Source organism: Nerophis ophidion, linkage group LG17 (assembly GCF_033978795.1).
Source record: "Nerophis ophidion isolate RoL-2023_Sa linkage group LG17, RoL_Noph_v1.0, whole genome shotgun sequence".
NCBI classification, from domain to species: Eukaryota; Metazoa; Chordata; class Actinopteri; order Syngnathiformes; family Syngnathidae; genus Nerophis; species Nerophis ophidion.
The window spans coordinates 35555505-35575296 of NC_084627.1; the positions used below are offsets into that span (position 1 = coordinate 35555505).

At 41.4% G+C, this 19792-nt stretch overlaps 1 protein-coding gene across 2 annotated transcripts in view; it reads right to left on the reverse strand.

Moving 5' to 3' along the window:
- syk (spleen tyrosine kinase) overlaps positions 1 to 19792 on the reverse strand; it is an 89904-nt gene that overhangs the window by 29920 nt on the left and 40192 nt on the right. For both annotated transcript variants that reach the window (XM_061876840.1, XM_061876839.1), the window contains exons 4-6: positions 5230 to 5368; positions 3127 to 3208; positions 2997 to 3052 (exon numbers count right to left, since the gene is read on the reverse strand). In XM_061876840.1, coding sequence (XP_061732824.1) covers positions 2997 to 3052; positions 3127 to 3208; positions 5230 to 5368 — 277 coding nt within the window. The remainder of the gene's footprint in view (positions 1 to 2996; positions 3053 to 3126; positions 3209 to 5229; positions 5369 to 19792) is intronic.

Genomic DNA, 19792 nt, shown 5'->3' on the forward strand with positions numbered 1-19792 from the left:
GTTTGGTGTGGATTCACAGAGTGTGGCGCATAGTAGTAAGTGTGTTAAAGACAAGTTGTTTTATATCACAACCATCAGTGTGATCTGTATGGCTGTGGAACAAGACCCCTGGTTTACACATAGTGAAAGCAAAAAAAATACCCCTCTGACATTTTGGAAATGACAACAGGGGAAGCGTCACTCGTGACTTCACGACTTTGACCCGGCGGTAAAAGTAAGCATGCGCTAATAAATTTGGGGAGTGAGTTTGACTCGGCAGTAATTCAAGGCAGGCGCATTTTACATGCCCGGCGACTATTCAAGGAAATACGGTAAATCTTTTTTTTTTTTAAATACAGAAAACACAGAGGACCACAAAACTCACGTAGTGTTAAAAGACAGATATCAAAAATGGGTCTTATGACGAGACTTAAAACACTCCACTGTGGGAGCAGTTCCAACATGGAGGGGCAGAGTGTTCCAGAGCTGAGGCCCGACCACAGAGAAGGCCCTGTCTTCCCTGGTTTTAAGTCTGGTCGTGGGAACTACGAGGTGGAGCTGGCTCTCGGACCTCGGAACGCTCGCAGGAGTGTAAATTTGGATGAGGTCCGAGATATAATGAGGTGCCAGTCCATGTAAAGCTTTAAAAACAAAAAGCTTTACATGTGTTATTGTTATTGTGCTCATCACAGATTGTCCATAACGAACACAATGTTTAAACATAAGGGTGTCCATATGTGCACTTGGCACCAGGACACCCTAGGCCGCAGTTCCATGATCGACTTTGTAGTTGTGTCATCGGATTTTTGGCCTCATGTTTTGGACACTTGGGTGACAAGAGGGGCAGAGCTTTCACCACCTGGTGGTAAGTTGGCTCTGATGATGGGGGAGGATGCCAGACAGACCTGGCAGGCCAGAAAACGCATTGTGACGGTGTGCTGGAAACATCTAGCAGAGTCTCCTGTCAGAGAAAGTTTCAATTCCCACCTCCGGGAGAACTTTGAACATGTCACAAGATTGGTCCAAGTGGACCATGTTCCGTACCTCTATTGTCGATTGGAGCTGTGGCCGCAAGGTGGTTGGTGCCTGTCGTGGCGGTAAACCGAGAACCCGCTGGTGAGGGATGCAGTCAAGCTGAAGAAAGAGTCCTATGGGGTCTTTTTGGCTCATGGGACTCCGGAGGCAGCGGACAGGTACCGACAGGCCAAGCAGTGTGCGGCTTTGGTGGTCCCGGAGGGAACAACTCAGACATAGGAGTTTGGGGAAGCCATGGAAAACAACTGCTGGACGGCTTCGAATCGATTCTGGACCAGCATCCGCCGCCTCAGGAAGGGGAAGCAGGACGCTGTCAACACCGTGTATGGTGAGGATGGTGTGCTACTGATCTGGACTGCGGATGTTGTGGATCCATGGAGGGAATATTTCGAAGACCTTCTCAATCCCAATAACACGTCTTCCTATAAGGTGCCTGGGGAATCTGTATTGGGCTCTCCTATTTCTGGCTGAGGCTTAGGTACCCAAGGTAGTTAAAAAGCTCATTGGTGGCAAGGCCCCGGGGATGGATGGGATCTGCCCGGAGTGCAATAAGGCTCTGGATGATGTGGGGATGCCTTGGTTGACAAAACTCTGCAACATTGCATGGACATTGGGGGCAATACCTCCTGAATTGGCAGACCGGGGGGGTGTTCCTCTCTTTAAGAAGGGAAACCGGAGGGTGTTTTCCAACTATTGTGGGATCACACTCCTCAGCAAGATCTATTCAAGTGTACTGGAGAGGAGGCTACGCTGGATAGTCGAACCTCGGATTCAGAAGGAACGTGTGGTTTTCGCCCTGGTTGTGGAACTGTGGACCAGCTCTATACTCTCGACAGGGTCCTTGAGGGTTCATGGGAGTTTCCTCAAACGGTCGACATGTGCTTTGTGGACTTGGAGAAGGCATTCGACCGTGTCCCTCGGGAAGTCCTGTGGGGTGTGCTCAGAGAGTATGGGGTATCGGACTGGCTGATTGTGGCGGTCTGCTCCTGGTATGATCAGTGTCAGAGCTTAGTCCGCATTGCTGGCAGTAAGTCAGACCCGTTTCCAGTGAGGGTTGGTTTCTGCCAGGGCTGCCCTTTGTTACTAATTCAGTTAAAAACTTTTATGAACAGAATTTCTTAGAGCAGTCTGGGCGTTGAAGGGGTCCAATTTGGTGGCTGCAGGATTAGGCCTCTGCTTTTTGCAGATGACGTGGTCCCGATGGCTTCATCTGGCCAGGATCTTCAGCTCTCACTGGATCGGTTCACAGCCGAGTGTGAAGCAACTGGGATGAAAATTAGCACCTCCAAGTCCGAGTCCATGGTTTTTGCCTGGAAAAGGGTGGCGTGCCATCTCCGGGTTGGGGAAGAGATTTTGCCCCAATTGGAGGAGTACCTTGGCGTCTTGTTCACGAGTGAGGGACGTGTGGATTGTGAGATCGACAGGCGGATCGGTGTGGCGTCTTCAGTAATTCCAACACTGTAACGATCCGTTGTGGTAAAGAAAGAACTGAGCCGGAAGGCAAGGCTCTCAATTTACCGGTCGATCTACGTTCCAATCCTCACCTATGGTCATGAGCTTTGGGTTATGACCGAAAGGACAAGATCACGGGTACAAGTGGCCGAAATTTGTTTCCTCTGTCGGGTGGCGGGGCTCTCCCTTAGAGATAGGGTGAGAAGCTCTGTCATCCAGGAGGAGCTCAAAGTAAAGCCCCTGCTCCTCCACATCGAGAGGAGCCAGATGAGGTGGTTTGAGCATCTGGTCAGGATTTGTTAAAACTTTGAGTTTACACAGTTTCTTAAAGTGGATAATTTTAGTACATTATTAGAGTTATTTGCTTAATCTCTTCTATATTAGTGAAGAAAAATCAATTACTTAGCCACACTTTGGTCTAAACCGCGGGGTTCAAAGCTTTGGAAAAACGTAACGGTTTATAATCCGGAAATTACGGTATATATTTAAACTGCAGCACCACAAGGACCACAGAACACACATAAACTTACAATTAAAGAACCAAATCCGGACGTGTCATGAGTCAGCAGCGATGGTAGAAATACACCTGTGAACAAAAAACATGCAGAAGTACTATAGTACTTGAATACTGTGTGTATTAGCTGACATGCATGTTAGTACCTGTGTCTCCATCAGGCCGTGGACAGGGGTCAGTCAGCACCTGAAGAAGGCCGTCTGGCTTGTATGAGTAGTGCTCCACCAGCTAGTATAAAAACAGGCAAAGCACAAACTCATGCTATGCTCTCTTGTACTTTGTACTGCAAAATGTAGACCTATCTGATCAAATACTAAAAAATATTTTAATGTTCTCATCGGAAATATTTTTTCATCAGTTTGTTAACAGGAGGAACAAACTGGGAGAAAATTGATATCAGTGTCCTACAATGGGTGTTCTTATGTTTCTGACAGCAGTTTTTCAACAAGGAATCCTTATAATGTATCAGATATCGGCAAAAAAGCCATTATTGGATATCTCTGCTGAAGATGGTTCATGAATGATTTTATCTGGCATGATAAGAACTACAATCATTCTGCCAAAGCAAAAAAAGAGCAGTTAAAAAAAAGCGCATTAAATTGCTGGAGTGGTCTCTAAGTCTCTAAGATCTAATCTCATAAAACAGAAAATCCATGGCTGTCGCTAAAACTATGAGTTAACACGGGACAACCTCAAAATGCCTCCAGAGATGTTTGCAACCCTGCAGACCAACTACACTATGATAAGTACTCCAATGACAAGTAACTACAAGTACTACAAATATACTACAACAAGAACTACAACTCAATCAATCAATGTTTATTTATACAGTGGGGCAAAAAAGTATATTTAGTCAGCCACCGATTGTGCAAGTTCTCCCACTTAAAATGATGACAGAGGTCTGTAATTTTCATCATAGGTACACTTCAACTGTGAGAGACAGAATGTGAAGAAAAAAATCCAGGAATTCACATTGTAGGAATTTTAAAGAATTTATTTGTAAATTATGGTGGAAAATAAGTATTTGGTCAACCATTCAAACTCTCAATAATGGAAGGAGGTTTTTGCTCAAAATCTCACGATACATGGCCCCATTCATTCATTCCTTAACACGGATCAATCGTCCTGTCCCCTTAGCAGAAAACCAGCCCCAAACCATGATGTTTCCACCCCCATGCTTCACAGTAGGTATGGTGTTCTTGGGATGCAACTCAGTATTCTTCTTCCTCCAAACACGACGAGTTGAGTTTATACCAAAAAGTTCTATTTTGGTTTCATCTGACCACATGAAATTCTCCCAATCCTCTGCTGTATCATCCATGTATCCATTTTGGATACATGGATGTGATTGTGCGCTGCCGAACATGCCCATCTGCTCGTAAAACCACCAATGTCACGACATGAGGTCATGCCCGGGAACCGGTACTTTTCAAACAGAGTATAGTAGATGGATAGATACTGTAGGTCTTTAATGTCATTGCATAAGTACAACAAAACTTTGTTTTCAGCACAAACCCGTTTCAAGATTGGACAAACAAACAATGTACAGGGTTACAGAACAGGAAAGCTGATGAGTCGCCACAAGGCGCCCCGTAAAAGATGGGGGAAAAGGTAAAACGCTGGGGAAGGATGAGTAAAAAAATACTATCTAGACTGGGCTCCTAAGGGGGCCCAAGCTGGAGTGGGAAAAAAAATCTCCATAGCAAAGCACATATACATATTACAACATACATCTCAAAATATCTAGCAACAGAGGGAAGGGAGTGCGGGGTCATGGTGGTAGGCCGCAGCTCTTTTACTTTTATCGTTTTTGATTTATTCGTACTGCAATACTATTCTAGTACCGGTATACCGCACAACCCTACAAGCTACAATCCACTAGCTGCCATTACAGGATCAATTAATATTTGGATATACACGAATGACGCCAGAACATAACTCCCATGATAAACATGGGCACAATCAAATCCTTTCCTCCAACATCTAAAGTAGGAGTGTGCAAACATATTGCAGTGAGCGCTGCATACAGAAATATTTAATGTTTGAAGCCACGTTCATATGTACTTTTTCTAAAAGCTCTGGATCAATAACAAACTACCGAGACAACCCTTACCAAAGGACAGAAAGTGAAGTGGACCAGAGATGAGTGGAACATGATGCATGTGTGGAACATGAGTAAACCCAAACCAAATGCTGAGGTACACCAAGGTGAATAATAGACAAAAAGGAAAGAAGAAAGGATGTTTTACCTGCCAAAGGGTGTCAAACATCTTTCCATCTGGAATACAGAACTTGCCAGCCACGTCCTTGTCGATGCGGTAATGCATGACTTGTCCTTGATGTAATAAACAAAGTGCATAGGATCCATTGGCATCTCTCTGTCGGATACTAAACACACACAAGAAGAAGAAGAATTGATGTTAGAAAGCAGTAGTACTTGGATACAATTTATACAATATGATGCTATAAACAATCCAATGCAGGTCAATATATGCACTACGTGTATTTGTGTTATAGCTGACATAACAAATGAGTGTAATATCTCCTGTATTATTTGGACTATAAGGCACACTTAAAATCAATCAATCAATCAATGTTTACTTATATAGCCCTAAATCACTAGTGTCTCAAAGGGCTGCACAAACCACTACGACATCCTCGGTAGGCCCACATAAGGGCAAGGAAAACTCACACCCAGTGGGACATCGGTGACAATAATGACCCAGTGGGACGTCGGTGACAATGATGACTATGAGAACCTTGGAGAGGAGGAAAGCAATGGATGTCGAGCGGGTCTAACATGATACTGTGAAAGTTCAATCCATAATGGATCCAACACAGTCGCGAGAGTCCAGTCCAAAGCGGATCCAACACAGCAGCGAGAGTCCCGTTCACAGCGGAGCCAGCAGGAAACCATCCCAAGCGGAGGCGGATCAGCAGCGCAGAGATGTCCCCAGCCGATACACAGGCAAGCAGTACATGGCCACCGGATCGGACCAGACCCCCTCCACAAGGGAGAGTGGGACATAGAAGAAAAAGAAAAGAAACGGCAGATCAACTGGTCTAAAAAGGGAGTCTATTTAAAGGCTACAGTATACAAATTAGTTTTAAGGTGAGACTTAAATACTTCTACTTCTAAAAACCTTTCATTTTCTCAAAAATTGACAGTGCGCCTTATAACCCGGTGCGCCTGGTGTACGGAATAATTTTGGTTGTGCTTACCAACCTCAAAGCTATTTTATTGGGTACATGCTGATGTGTATTTGGGATCTACATAAGTCCTGAAAATTTGTGCCAAGTCCGCCATTGTAGTCCGTGACAAGTCCGCAGTCGATATGCTTCTTCTTTTTCTCTACCTTCTGGTTATATTCTTCGCTGTTGCAATTTCTAATGTAAAGTAGCATAAAGTTCTAACTTATACTATATCTCGCTATGGAAGCACTAAAAACTACCGGTGTAGTGGGTTTACATTATTTACCCACGGAACTTTAGTTGGCTGAGGAGATGCTGTTCCGTTATTGATTTAAGTAAAGTCTGAATGTCATTACTACACCGATACAACAAAGATGTTGTTGACTTTTTGTTTTTCATACGGTGTTGAGCTAGAAATAGTTGCTTCGGCATTTTGTTGGTGTGGCACCGAACAGAGATGTTGACATGCCGAGTTTCAAGCACTTCTCATTCTCTAGCGGGTGACTTTTCAGATGATGCTACATTAGCAGTGCTGCTACTTTTTGTAGCAACGCTTTTGCCACATAAATGTTGAACATATTCCCGCTTGAAGCCCAACCCCCGCCGGACGATGGACCCCTTGCTGTTTTTCTTGGTAATGAACTCTTCCTTCATTTGTTACCTGATTCGCACCTTCTTTCTCTCTCATATTACCAATCGCACCTCACCGTTAGCATCACAGCTAACGTTATTACCATGTCGCTACCTGTCTGCTCCGCGGAAGCGTGTGATGTTGCACACGTGACGTATGTAAGAAGGTGCGCTTGTTTTACGTCTCTGTGAGAAGGAGAGACAAGAAAGAGTGGGAAGCGCATGCAGTGTAATTCCCGCAGCTAAAATCAACTGCGTGAGAACATAAACTCGAATATCACGATATAGTCATTTTCTATATCGCACTGAGACAAACCTGTGATATATCGAGTATATCGATATATGGGCCAGCCCTACGGGGAGAAGACGCTGTCGATGGTGAGCCACGTAAATAAGACCGCTGACAAAATGGCGCATCCTGAAGTGACTGTCAGAACTTGAAGATGGTCTGTAAAACATAATCTATGCAGTATTTTGACCAAATATGTTGGTATTACTAACCCTCTTTCCAAATGAGTTGGGAAATTGTGTTAAATGTAAATATAAACAAAACCCATATTCAGTTTAACATGTTACAAAGACAACATATTTGATGTTCAAACTGATAAACATTTTTTTTGTTGTTGCAAATAATCATTAACTTTAGAATTTGATGCCAGCAACACGTGACAAAGAAGTTGAGAAAGGTGGCAATAAGAACTGATAAAGTTGAGGAATGCTCATCAAACACTTATTTTGGAACATCCCACAGGAATGCAGGCTAATTGGGAACAGGTGGGTGCCATGATGGGGTATAAAAACAGCTTCCTAAAAAATGCTCAGTATTTCACAGGAAAGGATGGGGCGATGTACACCCCTTTGTCCACAACTGTGTGAGTAAATAGTCAAACAGTTTAAGAACAACGTTTCTCAAAGTGCAATTGCAAGAAATTTAGGGATTTCAACATCTAAGGTCCATAATATCGTCAAAAGGTTCAGAGAATCTGGAGAAATCACTCCACGTAAGCGGCATGGCCCGAAACCAACATTGAATGACCGTGACCTTCGATCCCTCAGACGGCACTGTATCAAAAACCGACATCAATCTCTAAACAATATCACCACATGGGCTCAGGAACACTTCAGAAAACCACTGTCACTAAATACAGTTGGTCGCTACATCTGTAAGTGCAAGTTAAAGCTCTACTATGCAAAGCGAAAGCCATTTATCAACAACATCCAGTAACGCTACCGGCTTCTCTGGGCCCAAGATCATCTAAGATCGACTGATGCAAAGTGGAAAAGTGTTCTGTGGTCTGACGAGTCCATGTTTCAAATTGTTTTTGGAACTGTGGACATTTGTGTCGTGGGAACCACAAAGGAAAATTATAGGCGCAAAGTTCAAAAGCCAGCATCTGTGATGGTATGGGGGTGCATTACTGCCCAAGGCATGGGTAACTTACACATCTGCGAAGGCACCATTAATGCTGAAAGGTACATACAGGTTTTGGAACAACATATACTGCCATTCAAGCAACGTTATCATGGACGCCCCTGCTTATTTCAGCAAGTTAGTGCCACACCACGTGTTACAACAGTGTGGGTACTTGACTGTCCTGCCTGTAGTCCAGACCTGTCTCCCATTGAAAATTTTGAAGCCTAAAATACGACAACAGAGACTGTTGAAAAACTTAAGCTGTACATCAAGCAAGAATGGGAAGGAATTACACCTGAAAAGCTTTAAAGATGTGTCTCCTCAGTTCCTAAGCGTTTATTGAGTGTTGTTAAAAGAAAAGGTGATGTAACACAGTGGTGAACATGCCCTTTCCCAACTACTTTGGCATGTGTTGCAGCCAGGAAATTCTAAGTTAATTATTATTTGCAAAAAAATATAAAGTTTATGAGTTTGAACATAAAATATCTTGTCTTTGTAGTGCATTCAATTGAATATGGGTTGAAAATGATTTGCATATCATTGTATTCAGTTTATATTTACATCTAACACAATTTCCCAACTCATATGGAAACGGCGTCTGTAGATATGATTATTGTCATGTATATTTTTTCCTCATCTTCCCATCAAATCAATGCTTCCTTCCCCAGTTCCTCTCCTCTGTCTTTACCCTGGCAGCCACCTCACAAAGCCTTTGAGGTTGATGAGACCTGCGCAATGAGAATACTACTCTGAATTGATGCATTATTGATAATTGGAAGCCATACAGATTATTTTAAAATATACATGGACACTGATGAGATTTTTTTTTTTAAAGATTATTCATGTATTACAACACCAATTTTTTTTTACTAAAACAACTAACATAAGTGTGTGCACTGTACATAAGATGTCAAGCACCTTCATGGTCACTGCAATTGTCGTCCTACCACAGTCGACCACAGATGGCGACACCATCTGCCACATAATTGTATGCCAGCTAACATTTGTGTAAGGTAGGTTTTACTCCTCTTCATCCTATGCAATTTGGTTTCTGCCACCATCATTCCACAAATGTGTGTTTTTAAAAAATATTAAATGTATGATGGACAAGACCTCTTATATGCCTGCTGTGTTCCTGTGTTCGAAACAGTCAACTATCGTGTCCTCCTAACAAAATGAACATATTTGATGACACGATACTGCGATGAGGAGGCGACTTGTCCACGGTGTACCGCGCCTTCCGCCCGAATGCAGCTGAGATAGACTCCAGCACCCCCCGCGACACCAAACGGGACAAGCGGTAGAAAAAGGATGGACGCAATACTGATAGCGTCAAATCAAATTAAAAACTTGTGTTTTACAAGGATCAATCCTTGAGCATTTACTGTTTTCCCTGTATATATTAATGATCAACCTGATGTACAGTGGGGCAAAAAAGTATGTAGTCAGCCACCGATTGTGCAAGTTCTCCCACTTAAAATGATGACACAGGTCTGTAATTTTCATCATTGGTACACTTCAACTGTGAGAGACAGAATGTGAAAAAAAATCCAGGAATTCACATTGTAGGAATTTTAAAGAATTTATTTGTAAATTATGGTAGAAAATAAGTATTTGGTCAACCATTCAAAGCTCTCACTGATGGAAGGAGGTTTTGGCTCAAAATCTCACGATACATGGCCCCATTTATTCTCTCCTTAACACGGCTCAATCGTCCTGTCCCCTTAGCAGAAAAACAGCCCCAAAGCATGATGTTTCCACCCCCATGCTTCACAGTAGGTGTGGTGTTCTTGGGATGCAACTCAGTATTCTTCTTCCTCCAAACACGACGAGTTGAGTTTATACCAAAAATTTCTATTTTGGTTTCATCTGACCACATGACATTCTCCCAATCCTCTGCTGTATCATCCATGTATCCATTTTGGTATAAACTCAACTCGTCGTGCACAAGTAGGTCAAATGCTTTAGTTAATTTCAGGTGGTTAATCAAAGATCCACACAACATAATCTGATATGATTTCATAGTTTAAAGCACTATTTTTGTATTTTTTATGATTAATAAGTGCTAAAAATGTTTTTGCTTGCGCGCTTTGCACGCTCACATGAATTATTTGTGCCCCAGGTGTGCCCCAGTACAGTATTAGGTCTAGTGACGCCCCTGCCGGGAGCCGTCACTTTTTTGCGCTCGTTATCCAGGTACTTTACCGGCTATTATCCGCCGACCGCCGTGTTGCAGCGGAACGACACACATTGCGGAAATAACATTATTCTCAGTGCGTCGGCTAAATACAAATATATTCAACTACCCCAAACATGTCTTTTTTAAAGCCTGCAGTGAAGAGAAAGGTTCGTGATTAGCAAAGACAATTCCAGCAAAAGTGGGAGATGCAATATTTCTTTGTTGAGCACAGGGGCACACCGACGTGTCTTATTTACACAGAGAAAGTTGCGGTGCACAATTCTCATTTTGTTCATTTATATTTTGATTTTATTTTGTGTTGAAAAAAAAAATAAAGACTTTTTTCAAGAAATACTTTCTTTCGGCCCAGACTCTGCATCTAGTGGCCCCCAGGTAAATTGAGTTTGAGACCCCTGCTCTACAACCTGTTGTCACGTCTGCTTTTCCTTCCTTACAAACAGTGTGCCTGCCCAGTCACGTAATATATGCGGCTACTACACTCACATAAGTGAATGCAAAGCATACTTGGTCAACAGCCATACAGGTCACACTGAGGGTGGCCGTATAAACAACTTTAACACTGTTACAAATATGCGCCACACTGTGAAACCACACCAAACAAGAATGACAAACACATTTCTGGAGAACATCCGTACCGTAACACAACATAAAAACAACAGAACAAATACTCAGAACCCCTCGCAGCACTAACTCTTCCTGGACGATACAATTCACCCCCACTACACATTGGGCGGTTTAGCTCGGTTGGTAGAACGGCCGTGCCAGCAACTTGAGGGTTGCAGGTTCGATTCCCGCTTCCGCCATCCTAGTCAATGCCGTTGTGTCCTTGGGCAAGACACTTTACCCACCTGCTCCCAGTGCCACCACACTGGTTTAAATGTAACTTAGATATTGGGTTTCACTATGTAAAGCGCTTTGAGTCACTAGAGAAAAGCGCTATATAAATATAATTCACTTCACTTCACTACCAACAACTCCCCACCCCCAATTTATTAGGTTGTGGAAAAAGTTAATGTTGATATTTACCTCAGAAGGGTGCCAAAATAGAAAAGAGGCATTCATTTTTTTATTTAAATTGTATTTAATATAACATTGACGTTTTTTTATGTTTTTTGAAAGTTGATTTTGCAATATTAAATTATATAAGCGTTGCTTGTTCCATATTCAGTGTTACAGCAAATCAGTGTCGCAAACTGAGCAATAATTAACGTTTTATTCATGCACTCTCTCTTGCTACTTCAAGGCTTGAATGTTTGAGTCATTCATTATTGTTATTTTATTTTTAAATGTATTATTAGCCTGTGGAAAAAGTTAATTTTGATATTTACCTCAGAAGGCTGCTAATAGAAAAGAGGCATTCAATTTTTGTTTAAATTTTATCTAATATGCCTTTGGTATTTTTTTATTATTATTATTATTATTATTTGAAACTCGATTTCGCATGTCACTATAAAGATATATAAGCCTTGCTTGTTCAATATTCAATGCTAAACTTGTTTGGGTCCCTATTAAAAGGTTAATTATTTCAACCTTGGCCCGCGACTTTGTTCAGTTTTAAATTTTGGCCCACTCTGTATTTGAGTTTGACACCCCTGCTCTAAATCCAGTGTCAACATAGTATAAATAATGCAGTCATTAATAAGAACAGCGTACGTATTTTATGATATGTTTTCTTCAACTGAAACATTCTTAGGAGGAACAGACGACACCTAAAAGTCAAATCTTGACTTGCTGTCATTCTTCCTCTTTTATGGCTATTTCAGGAAGTGTTTTGCAAGCCATCTGAGCGGAAACCAGTCGACCTGTATGCGTGTGTGCGTGTATGTACTGTAAAATGTGTGTGTGTGTGTGGTCTTTGTTTCTTCAGCCAACCGCGACCACTTCTCAACTGCAGAATGAGCAGACAGGAGGCCTCATTTTGTCCAAAAGCAATACCTGTACTGTACATTATACAGTAAGTATACCATGTGCTGTACTGTCATGTTTATAAATGAATCCATTTTACATTAATAAAATAATAGTCCTGGAGGAACATGCTTCTGTCAAACGTACTGAAACATTTTTTTACGTCTGCAAAACCTGACCTATGTACGTACAGTATTTACCACCATGAACCATCATCCTAATTAGTCACTGGAGTGTCTAAGAATCTGTTACATTTGGAATGCATGGCAGTGTTGGTTGTGTTCCCTCCAACGCAGAAAAACAAGCAGGAGCTGCGAGCCTTGAGGCAAGCCAAAAGATACAACCCTCGTTTCCATATAAGTTGGTAAATTGTGTTAGATGTAAATACAAACGGAATACAATGATTTGAAAATCATTTTCAACCCATATTCAGTTGAATATGCTACAAAGACAACATATTTGATGTTCAAACTGATAAACATTTTTTTTTTGCAAATAATTATTAACTTTAGAATTTGATGCCAGCAACACGTGACAAAGAAGTTGGGAAAGGTGGCAATAAATACTGATAAAGTTGAGGAATGCTCATCAAACACTTATTTGGAACATCCCACAGGTGTGCAGGCTAATTGGGAACAGGTGGGTGCCATGATTGGGTATAAAAACAGCTTGCCAAATAATGCTCTGTCTTTCACAAGAAAGGATGGGGCGAGGTACACCCCTTTGTCCACAACTGCGTGAGCAAATAGTCAAACAGTTTAAGAAGAACGTTTCTCAAAGTGGAATTTCAATAAATTTAGGCATTTCAACATCTACGGTCCATAATATCATCAAAAGGTTCAGAGAATCTGGAGAAATCACTCCACGTAAGCGGCATGGCCGGAAACCAACATTGAATGACCATGACCTTCGATCCCTCAGACGGCACTGTATCAAAAACCGACATCAATCTCTAAAGGATCTTACCACATGGGCTCTGGAACACTTCAGAAAACCACTGTCAATAAATAGACTTCGTCGCTACATCTGTAAGTGCAAGTTAAAGCTCTACTATGCAAAAAAGAAAGCCATTTATCAACAACATCCAGAAGCGCCGCCGGCTTCTCTGGGCCCGAGATCATCTAAGATGGACTGATGCAAAGTGGAAAATTGTTATTTGGTCTGACGAGAAAAAGTGACGGCTCCCGGAGTGCTATCCGGCGTCATATAGAAATATATGTAGTGTTCATTGTGTGAGGTAATGCAAATTCAACAATAAAAAAAACTAATAACAGTTTGAATTGGTCCAGGTTATAGAATAGAAGAATAGAATAGAGTTTTATTGTCATTATTGCAATGAACAGGTTCAAAGAACAACGAAATTGGAGCAGCTCCTCCTAAGGTGCATATACAATATGGTAGTATAAATTAAAAAAAATAAATAAATAAATAAAAAATAAATAAAAAAAAAAAAGATAGAGATGACAGATGTATCTATGTATACATACATAAAACATTATTTCACATTGTAGTCCAAAAAAATAGAAAAACATTTAAACATTACACATGAGGACATGATGGACATATGGACACTCAGTGCCTGTTTAGTGCTACTATGGCTCTTGGGTAAAAGCTATTTTTTAGTCTATTGGTGCTCGCTTTTAGCACCCTGTAGCGTCTGCCTGAGGGTAGCAGTTCCAGGTGGCTGTGCCCGGGGTGGAATGGGTCTTTCAGGATGCTCTGTGCTTTCCTGAGACAGCGGGAGCTGTACAGGTCAGCCAGGGGGGGGAGGGGGCATCCGATTAACTTCTGGGCGGTCTTTATGACTCTCTGGAGCGCCGTTCTCTCTGCGGCCGTGCAGCTGCTGAACCACACGCAGATGCAGTAGGTCAGGATGCTCTCAATGGAGCACCGGTAGAAGGACACCAGCAGTTCCTGTGAGAGGTGGTTGTTCCTGAGTATTCTCAGGAAGTGCAGTCTCTGGTGTGCCTTCTTGATGGTAGCCGTGGTGTTGGTGCTCCAGGATAGGTCGTTGGCCAGGTGGACTCCCAGGGAGCGGAAGTCGGAGACCCTCTCCACACAGTCACCACTGATGATCAGGGGCAGGATGTCCGTTTTTTTCCTCCTGAAGTCTATGACCAGCTCCTTGGTCTTGGAGGTGTTCAGGGCCAGGTTGTTGACTTATCAGGGATGGACAGGTGTCGCGGTGTGTGTGACTGTAGCCAGGCACACAAGAAAACTCTCGTCTCCATGGCAACATTTCTGTCGCTTTCACTCAATTGCCGCTTTCCCACCAACGCAGGGGTAGGCAACCCAGAACGTTGAAAGAGCCATTTTGGACCCAAATAACACAACGCTGTCAAGCGCCATTCATATAAAACTAGCGGGCCGCACTAACATTAAACTTTCATATTAAGATGGGGGCCGGAAAATAACGTCTGCATGTCTGGGACCCCTGACTTAAACAAACGTGGAACCAAAAAACCAAATAGTCCCCGAAGGTGAACAGCGAGGAAGTCTTTAATCAGGGAAAACACTTCAGCGTGGTGACAAAGCGTAGGAAAATGTTGACCCAGCAACTTGAGCTGGCTGACTGAAAACTATAAAGGGGAGTGATTAACCAAAACAGCTGGTGGGGACACTAATTACTAAACAAGGGCAGGTGTGGAGAATTGGTGCCCATGGAAACCAACAGCAGACGAAAGGAAAGAGGGTCCAGCCAGCAAACAGACTAAAACATGAGAAAAAAAGCTAGTAAAATAATCACGCCATGACCCGGGTAACGGATCATGACAAGAATCATTCATAATTAAAACTCACACACACCAAAACACCATCCATTTTTTACCGCTTGTCCCTTTTGCCACATTTTTCTATATTTTATAGTATGCAAAACACACAATAACTAAAATGAGGCATCGATATGCAGTTACAAAATAAGTATTTGATATTCTTACAAAGATATGAACAAAACATCATTTTATGCTAGATGTGAAGTGAAGTGAATTATATTTATATAGCGCATTTCTCGAGTGACTCAAAAGCGCTTTACATACTGAAACCCAATATCTAAGTTACATTTAAACCAGTGTGGGTGGCACTGGGAGCAGGCAGGTAAAGTGCCTTGCCTAAGGACACTGAGGCAGTGACTAGGATGGCGGAAGCGGGGATCGAACCTGGAACTCTCAAGTTGCTGGCACGGCCACTCTACCAACCGAGCTATACCGCAGGTATATGACTTTTTTTAATATATTTATTAGAGATGTCCGATAATATCGGACCACTGATATCATCGGCCGATAAATGCGTTAAAATGTAATATCTGAAGTTATCGGTATCAAAAAGTAAAATGTATGACTTTTTAAAATGGCGCTGTGTATGCGGACGTAGGGAGAAGTACAGAGCGCCAATAAACTTTAAAGGCACTGCCTTTGCATGCCGGCCCAGTCACATAATATCTACGGCTTTTCACACACACAAGTGAATGCAAAGCATACTTGGTCAACAGCCATACAGGTCACACTGAAGGTGGCCGTATAAACAACTTTAATACTGTTACAAATATGCGCCACACTGTGAACCCACACCAAACAAGAATGACAAACACATTTCGGGAGAACATCCGCACCGTAACACAACATTAACACAACAGAACAAATACCCAGAATCCCTTGCATCACTAACCACCATTTTATCCCATGTGTGGTTTGTATTATCTTATCTAGCTTATTCTATTTAGGGCTATAATTTCCCTTAATTTACGAAAATGTGCTGATGCAATGTTTTGTGTCTTGAGCACAATGCAAATTCAATTTAACTTACCTAGATTTTACAAACGGTAAAAAATAAAGGTTATACATGTATTTATATTTGAATTAATTCAATAAGTATTTGATCCTACCAGGCAGCAAGCATTGTGCTCCAAAATAGTGTCCATAAAACACACAAATGAGCCCTGCCCCTCTAAAAAAAGGACTCCTAATCTCAACTCAATGTGTGTAGAAAATACACCTGACTCGCAAACAATATCCTCAATCACACTTCTATACCACGATGGGAAAGATCAAAGAGCTGAGCCAAGGAACAAGATTGTAGACCTGCACAAGACTGGAATGGACTAGAAGCTCAGGGCCTGATTTAATAAGATCAAAATAACTCGCCATGCAAAAAATAAAATAGCATGTATTATGAGTGGGTGTGTTGCGTGTGATCTACTAAGGAGAGGTGGGGGAAATATTCCATTTTTAGATGCATCGCAATTCGGACATGGACGATTATAAAATCGATTAGAAAACGTCCATAATTGATAATCGATGTATTTATTGTAAATAAAGACAGTTCTACAATTTGTCTGACTGCAGCAAGCCACCGCAAAGAGAGATCCGACCAGCTCCTTTACTATCGGGCACTTATGGTCCAGTTTTGCATAAATTTTCATTAATTTAATAAATGGTGGAATTAATTGTTTCTTATTCGAAATTAATTGGGGGTTTTTTTAAGATAAAAGTGATAAACGCGTATTTAGTAAAAAAAAATAGAAATGTAAATAGCATAAATATACATACAGTAAAGATGCATCAATAATCCATTTTTGATTATTGCGTGTAGAGATGAAAAGTAGTGCAGACCGCTTTGTTTAAATAAGGATTTTGTCATGTCTTTGTGATCATGTTTTGTTTGGTTGTGTTCTGTTGGTTTTTGGACTCTTTGTGCACTCTTGTTTTGTCACCATGACAACCATTAGTTTCACCTGTCATGTGTTCGAAGTCACGCACCTGTCTCTAATCATGTCTGTATTATTTAAGCTTGTAGTTGCCAGGCAGTCGGCCTGGCAGCATACTCAACACTCTGGTTATGGCTATTGATTGATTGATTGAAACTTTTATTAGTAGATTGCACATTTCAGTACATATTCCGTACGATTGACCACTAAATGGTAACACCCGAATAAGTTTTTCAACTTGTTTAAGTCGGGGTCCACGTTAATCAATTCATGGTTACTATACTCAATACTCTGATTTTGTTGTTCATGCATATTGACTCATGCTCTGCCAAGTAGGTTTTGTTTCATGTCCATAGTTTCTGCCCATGTGTAAGTTTTCTTTTCAAGCCACAGTTTAGTGAGTTTTTCAGTTCATTTTTTTGCCTCCGATGTGAATGCCTTTTGTTTGGTACTTTTTGAGTAAAATATTAAATATGTCTTTACCTTCATGCCACAACCGGTCCAGTTCCTTTGCCTTCAGGGAAAACAAACCCCACCACAGTCCTCTTTTCGACAGATTTTGCGTGCATATGGGGCTTTAAAGAAGCTATATGTAATAATGTGGCCAGAAATGTTATTGCAATCATGGTCTAAAATTCTGTAGTCCACTCCCACTCTCCATGACGGAGGTCTCAAGGTTGGCAAATATGGCTTATATCTTGCATAAAACAGAGACACAAAATGGATTGCACGCCTTATTCTGCTCACTTAACAGACACAATCCACTTTGCACACGTTTAGTAGATCAGCTTTGCGTGTGTTTTCAGGGTTGCACGTGTTTTGGTACACACTAGGGTCCTACGGTATACCGGTATTAGTATAGATACTATTGAATCATATTCAATACTTTACCGCCTCTGAAAAGTACCGGTCCGCCATTGGTGGATCTACACCTAACATCCACTGTAATGATACCAAGCACAAGAGCGTATCTAGTCGATACATCTACATTTTTTGGCATCACAACATCTCCTTTCGTTTTTTTTTTTTTAATTTACAGTGGGGCAAAAAATTATTTCATCAGCCACCGATTGTGCAAGTTCTCCCACTTAAAATGATGACAGAGGTCTGTAATTTTCATCATAAGTACACTTCAACTGTGACAGACAGAATGTGAAAAAAAAATCCAGGAATTCAAATTGTAGGAATTTTAAAGAATTTATTTGTAAATTATGGTGGAAAATAAGTATTTGGTCAACCATTCAAAGCTCTCACTGATGGAAGGAGGTTTTGGCTCAAAATCTCACGATACATGGCCCCATTCATACTTTCCTTAACACGGATCAATCATCCTGTCCCCTTAGCAGAACAACAGCCCCAAAGCATGATGTTTCCACCCCCATGCTTCACAGTAGGTATGGTGTTCTTGGGATGCAACTCAGTATTCTTCCTCCAAACACGACGAGTTGAGTTTATACCAAAATGGATACATGGATGATACAGCAGAGAATTGGGAGAATGTCATGTGGTCAGATGAAACCAAAATAGAACTTTTTGGTATAAACTCAACTCGTCGTGTTTGAAGGAGGAAGAATACTGAGTTGCATCCCAAGAACACCATACCTAGTGTGAAGCATGGGGGTGGAAACATCATGCTTTGGGGCTGTTTTTCTGCTAAGGGGACAGGACGATTGATCCATGTTAAGGAAAGAATGAATGGGGCCATGTATCATGAGATTTTGAGCCAAAACCTCCTTCCATCAGTGAGAGCTTTGAATGCTTGACCAAATATAATGTGAATTCCTGGATTTTTTTTTTTTCACATTCTGTCTCTCACAGCTGAAGTGTACCTATGATGAAAATTACAGACCTCTGTCATCATTTTAAGTGGGAGAACTTGCACAATTGGTGGCTGACTAAATACTTTTTTGCCCCGCTGTATATTATGTTTATGAAATAAGGAAATATGTCTCTGGACAGAAGAGGACTTTGAAAATGACCAATGTATGATCCTGTAACTACTAGGTATCAGATTGATACCCATATTTGTGGTATCATCCAAAACTAATGTAAAGTATCAAACAACAGAAGAATAAGTGATTATTACATTTTAACAGAAGTGTAGATCGAACATGTTAAAAGAGAAAGTAATTAGATATTAACAGTAAATTAACAACTACATTAATAATTAAATTTTTACCACTTGTCCTTAATAATTTTGACAAAATAATAGAATGGAAAATGACACAATATGTTACTGCTCATGTCGGAAGCTAAATTAGGAGCCTTTGTTTGCTTACTTATTAATACAACACAAGTTGTCTTGTATGTTCACTATTTTATTTAGGGACAAACTTGCAATAAGAAATATGTTTAATGTACCCTAATATTGTCCCGGTACCAAAATATTGGTATCGGGACAACACTAGTACACGCAAACCTTTAGTAAATCTGATCCTTGGTGAGAAAGAGCACTAATCTGCGTTCAAAGGACTCCGGCTTATTAGTGATTCCCAAAGCCCAAAAGAAGTCTGCGGGCTATAGAGCTTTTTCATTTCGGGCTCCAGTACTCTGGAATGCCCTCCCGGTAACAGTTCGGGATGCCACCACAGTAGAAGCATTTAAGTCTCACCTTAAAACTCATTTGTATACTCTAGCCTTTAAATAGACTCCCTTTTTAGACCAGTTCATCTGCCGTTTCTTTTCTTTTTCTCCTATGTCCCACTCTCCCTTGTGGAGGGGGTCCGGTCCGATCCGGTGGCCATGTACTGCTTGCCTGTGTATCGGCTG